This window comes from Myotis davidii, unplaced genomic scaffold (genome assembly GCF_000327345.1).
Source record: "Myotis davidii unplaced genomic scaffold, ASM32734v1 scaffold269, whole genome shotgun sequence".
NCBI classification, from domain to species: domain Eukaryota; kingdom Metazoa; phylum Chordata; class Mammalia; order Chiroptera; family Vespertilionidae; genus Myotis; species Myotis davidii.
This window is the reverse complement of record NW_006383008.1, coordinates 7,435,637-7,444,133: the sequence shown is the minus strand read 5'-3', so window position 1 is coordinate 7,444,133 and position 8,497 is coordinate 7,435,637. Positions and strand designations below refer to the sequence as shown.

At 37.4% G+C, this 8,497-nt stretch overlaps 1 protein-coding gene across 1 annotated transcript in view; it reads right to left on the bottom strand.

Annotated features, from left to right (window-relative positions):
- SRSF12 (serine/arginine-rich splicing factor 12) overlaps positions 1 to 8,497 on the bottom strand; it is a 14,727-nt gene extending 6,230 nt beyond the window's left edge. Inside the window, exons 1-4 of the mRNA XM_015557677.1 lie at positions 8,485 to 8,497; positions 7,079 to 7,215; positions 6,158 to 6,269; positions 5,874 to 6,015 (exon numbers count right to left, since the gene is read on the bottom strand). Coding sequence (XP_015413163.1) covers positions 5,874 to 6,015; positions 6,158 to 6,269; positions 7,079 to 7,215; positions 8,485 to 8,497 — 404 coding nt within the window. The remainder of the gene's footprint in view (positions 1 to 5,873; positions 6,016 to 6,157; positions 6,270 to 7,078; positions 7,216 to 8,484) is intronic.

The window sequence follows — 8,497 nt, the reverse complement described above, 5'->3', positions numbered from 1 at the left end:
ACAAAAACCTGCAGCTGAAAGACTGAATAACTGAGCTGAAATTTTATCACAGACACACTGCTGGGGACAGACTGGAGTTCGAGAACCTGAAAGGTCAAGGAGTCTTAAGTTAAGAGCCCAGCTTTCCAATAAAAAACCCAGAAGGGCAGTATCCTACAGGTAAGGACCAGGTCCTAGGAATAAACGTGAAGCTAAATAAATCAGCCTTGAAAGGGTCAAGGTGATCTGCCAATACTCTGCCTGCTAGAAGAAAACAACTTTCTTTGGAGGATGGTAGCACCCAAAGTTTCTATAATTTTTCATTAACAATGTCCAACATCCAATACAAAATTATAAGGTATGTGAAAAATAGATTAAAATGATTAAAAACTAACAAAAAAAGATAAATTAACTACACCCAAAATAATTTGGTATTATTGTTATTCAGACAGGAATTTTAAAAATTACTATGACTAACATGTTTTTAAAAAATTAGAGAAAAAAACAAAATAGATGAAATAGAAAATTTCAAAAGAATTTTGGAATCTATAAAAAGAAACAAATGGATATTTTAGAACTAAAAAATATGTCTGAAGTTAAAGTCACTAAATGGATTTAACAGCAGTCTAGTCAGCCGTGGGCAAACTACGGCCCGCAGGCCAGATCCGGCCCGTTCGGCTGTTCTATCTGGCCCGTGGAGCTGAAAGAGTGGAGGGTTCTCTTGCTCTCCCCTCCGCTCCTTCACCAGCAGCAGTGTCGGGAAACAGCCGCAGCTCCTTCTTCTGAGTCCAGTTTAAGAACCCATTGTGGCCCTGAGTCAAAAAGTTTGCCCACCCCTGGTACAAGAAATAGTGAACTGAACTGAAAAACAGATCATTAGAAAAATATTATACTGAAACACAGTAAGAGAAAAGGAATTTTATGAAATCCAGAACAGAACATAATAGATATCTAGAACATAGTCACATGGCCAAAAGGACAAACTGAATAAGGCAGAAGTATATCTGAAGAGATAATGTCCTAAAATTTCTGAAACGAATAAAAAGCATCAACTCACAATTTTGAAAAGCTCAATAACCCAGGTAGAATAAGTACAAAGAAAACTACACCAGGTATTTTCATATATAAAACCCTAATATGCAAATAGAACAGCGGAACAACTGAACAACCAAACAACCGGTCACTGTGATGTGCACTGACCACCAGAGGCACGTGCAGAACATGGCAGGCATCAGATGCAGTGGGATGGTGGAGCAGGTGAGTCGGGCAGCCAGACCAAGGCCAGTCCCAATTGCCCCTGAGGGCTTCTCCACTTCCCCCTGCTCCTGAGGGGCAATCAGGGCTGGCCGCCACCTCTTGTACCTGCTGCCAGGGACAGCCCCACTTGCACCTGCTGACAGCATTGGCCTGAGGGGCGATCGGTGCAGCAGTTGCCACTCTCACCCACTGACAGCACTGGCCCTGCTCACACCTGCTGCTGGTGCCAGCCCCAATTGCTCTGTGCCACCAGCATGTGGGAGCAGGGCTGCCAGCAGACAGGGGACTGGGGGCTGCAGCAGGAGGGGCCAGGCGGGGGGCACAGAGGGTGGGCCAAGACCCACCCCTGTGTCCCACCTCAGCCTTGCGGCCCACAGTTCCTTTCAAGGTGCACAAACTCGTGCACTGGGCTCCTAGTATCACAATGAAACTGCAGAAAACAAAGCCACAGAGAAAAATATGGAAATCTGCTAAAGAATAAAAGACATTACCTTCAAAGAAGCAACATTAAGAATTCTAGCTGACTATGGATATTAGAAAAACAATGGAATGATATTTAAAAAGAAAGGGGGGAAAAGGTCTTTACCAACCTAGAAATCCATCCCCAGCAAAAATATACTTCAAACATTAATATGAAATGAAGATGTTTCAGACAAACAAAAGCTGAAAGAATTCATTGCCAGCAGACCTATACTATATATAAAATATACTAAAAAACTTTTAAATGAAGAAAAATAACCTTAAACAAAAGCATGGAATTACAGGAAAGAATATAGAGCACTGAAAAGTATGAATATATTGATCTAGAATATATTCTGGAATAAAAGCAGTCCTTTAGAAATTATTAAATTTCATTCCTATGGTACATAGTTCTAGAAAAAAAATAAAAAACAGAACACTGTCCTTGAAAAAAAACACCTAACATGGAAAAAAAAAAGATGCTATTTTAACATTCTTTGAGCTAGGGACTACTGCTAAATGCTAGGGATACAAACCTGAATAAGACAGAAGTCCTTGCTCCTCAAAGGGCTCATAGTCTACTAACAGCAACAAACTAGCTTTGCCCCCCCCACACACATTTACTAAAGGCAAAATAAGAGACCTGTTTTTAGTCCAAAGTAATATCACATATACTGTATATATGTACAGTGCATGTTTCGTTTATATGTATTCTCTCTCACATGAACACACACATGTAAAATCTGATCTTTGTGAATACTTTGAGAGCTAGGTAAGATATACATTCTCTATAATATAATTTTACAGATTAAAAAAAACGAGGTCGGTGAAGTTAAGCAATGACCTTATAACTAATACAAAGCAGAACAGCATTGTCTTGCAAGAATATGTGTTCTTTCTATACCTGCTACTCCATCATGATTTGGAACAAAAGATGTTTTTTTGTTTGTTTGTTTTTCTCCAGCTAAGTATTATACTTTACTTCAACTAGAAGATGGTTAACTAAGGCTCTAATGTATTTGGAAATAACTTATATTCTTAATGAATGAAAATGGACAACTTCTTTTCTTTCTTTTATAAACTAAGTCTACCTACCAAGAACACTGGATATTCAGTATGTCAAGACAGTGCTGCTTTAGCACAATATTATATCTACTTTGAACTTTGATATATAAGACTTTCATTTTATATATAAGACTTTGATATATAAGACTTTGATATATAAGCCACATCATTATAAATGTATGGTAAATTATACATGTATAGTCTATATATAGTCTATACATGTGTAGTATATATAATAGTATAGAGAGAGATATATAAAATTCACAGTGAATGAACTGTTGAACATCACTCCCTTACACTATTCATGTCCCCTGTGAAGCCAGAAGCAATACCAATGGTATTAGTTGTGGATGTAGTTCTCTCTTCCTATTTTCCCTTTCACTTGGCTGGAAGGATTGGTGCCAGGCCACTTGGAGCGAAGACTCTCTCACCAGCTCTAGTACATATATCCTATTTTGAGCTTTTTTTTGTCTAGGCTCTTAAGAGTTGAGGAATGGAGTCCTGGCCAGTGTGCTCAGTGGATTGGAGTATCATCCTGTACACCAAAAGGTTGTGGGTTCAATACCCAGTCGGGGTGTGTATGGGACATAGCTGATGGATGTTTCTCTTTCTCTCTTTCTCTCTCTCTCTCTCTCTTTCTCTATCTCTCTCTCTCTCTCTCTCTCTCTCTCTTCCCATCTTTAAAATCAATAAACATATCCTCGGGTGAGAATTTTTTTTTTTAAAAAAGAGAAAGAAATGTAGCTAGTGTAATGGAGAGACTGAATTTTAGAAAGTTGAAGAATGGAGGGACTAGAGTGAAAGTGAACAGCCCTGGTGATCATCTTTGATTTGAAATTCAGTGGGCCTATATAGCTTAGGTATACTATATACGGTCCAGGAGAGCTAACTCTTATTTACTAGAGGATACAAGTCTAAATATTGATCATTCTTTAAGAACAGAATTCACGGTGAGGCTCTCAGTAGACAGAGAAGTGCAGACGGAATTGGGACCTCCTGCTTCAGCAAGATCATGTTTCTCAGTATCACCTCAATGAACAGGGAGATCAGGTCTATACCCTGAAGAAGTTTGATCCTATTGGACAACAGACCTGCTCGGCCCATCCTGCTCGGTTCTCCCCAGACGACAAATACTCTCGACACCGAGTCACCATCAAGAAACATTTCAAGGAAGGTCCCTTAAATTTCATGTCTCTGCTGCCACCTGAGACCCCTCTGAGACTTTTCCGAAACCAAGCTTTTCAGTCTGTGAGCCTTGAGGCCTTCTTACCACCCTTGCTCTTTGGAATTGGTGTCATCATTACCTTAGACCAGTGATGGCGAACCTTTTGAGCTTGGCGTGTCAGCATTTTGAAAAACCCTAACTTAACTCTGGTGCCGTGTCACATACAGAAATTTTTTGACATTTGCAACCATAGTAAAACAAAGGCTTATATTTTTGATATTTATTTTATATATGTAAATGACATTTAACAAAGAAAAATCAACCAAAAAATGAGTTTGCGTGTCACCTGACACACGTGTCATAGGTTCGCCATCGCTGCCTTAGATCATGCTTGTATGAAGCAATCATGGTAGCACCCCCCCTTAAAGAAAACACGTTTGAGTCTACTTTTCGTATTGTGACTGTCACGTTATTAAAATGATTTGAAAGAGAAAAAAAAACAGAATTCACTTTAAAAGTCTATAAAAAATTCTCTATGAAAAAATTTCAGCATTAAACTCAGATAAATAGTATGAAGTTTTAAAAACTTAGGCATGCTAATACAATTTGTTATTATTTAAATAATTTCACCAAGTAATTAATTTCCATTGTGATTTACTATTATTCTAACAGAAACAAACAACTGGCTAGCAAAATAGGTAACTTGCAAGTATCTTTTTCTGAAAAATTTACTATTCTTATGTCTTCCTATAATACTACCATAATTGGAATTTATTTTTAAAATCACTAACTTTTTATAAATATATTTATTTACATTAATTTTAATGTCAACCACCATCCCTTCTTATGAGCTTTTAACCACTAGCCACATCGGTGTGAGAGAAACATTCTTTAAATCACTTTAAAAATATGCTTTTACTAATTTTTAGAAGGGAGAGGACAGAGATAAGCATCGCTGTGAGAGCGTAACATCGAACAGCTGCCTCCTGCACACCCCATACCGGGGATCAAGCCTGTAATCCAGCATGTGCCCTGACGGAATCCAAATGGCAACCCTTGGGTGCACAGGACGACGCCCAGCCAACTGAGCCACACCAGCCAAAGGAGAATTTAACATTCTTAATTGTTGGATTCATTTAGGAAATTTTTATTTAGTTAACATTCCTCATTTCTATTTGCCAAATATATATTTTTTAATATGCTGCTTTTTTTTTACTATGTATTATCTTTCCATTCAAAAAGTTGAGTCCCGAGAAGAAACAGAAGAAAACAATAAAGAAAAAGCTTAATATTGGGAGGTATTCAATAAGCGTAAATTAATCTTTCTATAAAAAATGATTCTTTATGCATATTATTCTGGTGGCCTGGATTTTCTGTACACGTGTGTGTTGTTTTTTTAAAATAATATTTTATTGATTTCAAAGAGGAAGGAATAGAGAGACAGAAACATCAATGATGAGAGAGAATCATTGATCGGCTGCCTCCTGCAGACCCCTTATTGGGGGATTGAACCTGCAACCCAGGTATGTGCCCTGACCGGGAATTGAACTGTGATTTCCTGGTTCATAGGTCGATGCTCAACCACTGAGCCACACTGACCGGGCTCAAAGCTCCTTAAAAGGTTTTCCAGCCTGGGCTGATTTGGCTCAGTAGATAGAGCATCCGTCTGCAGGCCAAAGGGTCCCGGGTTCCATTCCGGTCAAGGGCACGTACCTTGTTTGCAGGCTCCTTCCCAGCCTGGGCCCTGGTTGGGCACATGCAGGAGGCAACCAACCAATGTGTTTCTCTCACATCGATGTTTCTCTCTGTTCTTCCCCGTCTCTTCCCCTCTCTCTAACAGATCAATGAAAAAATATCCTTGGATGAGGATTAACAACAACAAACAAAAAAATGTTTTCCAGAAAAAGTAGAAAATTAAGTTTTCAATACTCTTGTATATGATACTCACTCTTTAAGGCTATCAGACCGCCTCCTATTTCTTCCCCAAGAAGAACTTCTACTTCGAGTTCTCCGTTGGCTGGGGCTTCTTGACCTCCTATGGTCACTTGGAGAACAAGGGTGACGTTCTTTTGATTTCATTTGGCCTGGTGCTAGATAGAATATGAAGTGCAAGACCTCAGTCACAACCGCTCAAATCGTATTATTTTCTAAAAGAATTTTAAACTAAAAAATCTGTCATTGCTAAAATTCATTCTGCTGAATAAACAAGATCTAACATTTAGTCACACTTACTTTTGCGGTCACCTTGTGCAAACTGTATTTCAATTTGACGGCCACATACCCATTTTCTATTGAGGTTATAAAGAGCATCTTCAGCATCTCGAACATCTTCAAATATGACTAGCTGTTAAGGACACTTTGAATGTCAGATATCAAGTAAAAATGTTATTTTAAAAGAATTATTTAGGTGACAGAAAATTAATAGAGAAAACAAGTTCAAGTTATTAAGCTCACATCTACAATATAATATGAATAATCAAAAAAATTTTTACTTTCATTATGAAAACAAATGCTCATTATGATTTAAAAGAGTGAATCTAAAAATAAAAAATGTGCAACTGTATTTTAAATGTATACATTAGTATAAATGTATAATTTATGCTGTATAAATGTATAATTTCAAACATGTAATGAGAACAAAATACTAGTAAGTCCAACACTGCCCTTCTCTCAGGTAAAAAATTCACCAGGTTTTTAACTAAAAGAAATCAGCATGCAGAAGCCTGTATTCTAAATTTAAATTACTCTTTTCAGCGAAAAGCTTTTTAATTATGATATTTTGGAGCAATTACTTGTAAACAAAATGCACACACATAACTGAGCTAAAAAACACATTTTCAAAACTGATTCAGTTCTTTAAAAATGATATTTACCTTTGAACCTACTGCTTTAAAATACCTTTATACTTTTATTACTTGGGGTATAAAAACATAGAAGTAATCTGTAAACATATGGAATTACATATATTGGTTTGTAATAACCCACTAAACTCCCTTATCTATGTAAATTATATATTAAACCTAACTAAAATAGAAATAAGCTATATAAAATGAAGAGCTGTATTTTAGGAGGTTATTCACTGGTTTAATTTTTTTTTAATAGAAAACAGAAAAAGCCAAGAAATGCAATACAATATGAGACTTTGGCAATTACCTCAATGTCACTTGATCTTGAACCTTGACCTTTACTCTTTAAGGCTTGCAAGATGGACTTTATAAGAGACGAAGAACCAACAAAATCAGACTTGGCTTTGACTCTGGAACTCTGAGTAAATGTAGGAAAGCCGAAGTCTCAACCTGGTGTTGGCTTTGTCTTTTGCTTGATAAAGACTTCCCTCTTCCAGGTCTTTATCTCTGTGTCCACCCTCCCTCTTTACTCCTTGATGCTTGAACTTTAGGTGCCTTTTGTCTCGCCTGCTCGGTTTATGCTCGGATTCTAGCTAACAGGTTGGTTCAAACTGGGGGGCTCTTGCCAGCTACAGTGGACTGCTTTAGATTTTCTGAGATAAAGAAATAAACACATTTAATTAGGCAATATTAATCTCATAACATATGTTCCTGAATACATATATGTAATTTGCACATGTATGTAGTATATTCAAATGCACAGAGTAAAATAAAGGATATTGAACATAAGCAAATCCTCTTGGGCGGCGGGTGTAGAAGTCAAGTGGAATGTAAACGTCTACTATAGGGCCATACCGACCAAACTCACGACGCAAGTCCTCAGGCCTGAATTGTTTTAGAAATAAGGCAAAGAAATATGAGTAGCTGGATTAAAATATCATGCCTACAGAAATCCAGTTGAAACCCTCAAAAGAAAGTACATTCTCTGTACTAGCATTACCTAAAATTATCTCTCAGAAGACTCACCCAGGGTTCACAAATGAAAGAGGGAAAAAAAGAAGAAAAATTCTCAGGCCTCACTTTCAGAGATTCTGGTTCAAGAAGTCTGGATTAGAGGCTGGAAATCTCTATTTTAACAAGCACTCCAGGTGGCTGTCATGGCTACTCAGGTTGGAGAAACAATGACCCACATCCACCCCAAAGTTATTCCTATTACAAGATTTTTCAATGGTCATATAAACAGCCCTATTAACTATTTCATTAGGAACACACTCATTTGCTTCATTAGAATTTCATGTTTATGTTAGATTGTTTTCAGAGCACAAGAATTAAAATTTAAAGAAGTCCTAAAATCTCTCAGCCACTGAACAGTGGTTGAACATCAACCTATGAACCAGGAGGTCACAGTTCAATTCCCAGTCAGGGCACATGCCCAGGGTTGCAGGCTTGATCCCCAGTATGGGGCGTGCAGGAGGCAGACGATCAATGACTCTCTTTCATTGATATTTCTCTTTCTCTCTCCCTCTCACTTCCTTCCTGAAATCAATCAAAATATATATTTAAATAAGTCCTAAAATCATTTCTCAGGTTTTGAAGAAAGATGGGTATTTTACATTAAGCATAAAGCAAAATAACTACTATGTTCTCAAATGTGACAAATATTTTTGAGCCTCCTATATGATTTTACTGTGACAGATATTAAAGAGGGGATACCCAAGACATACAT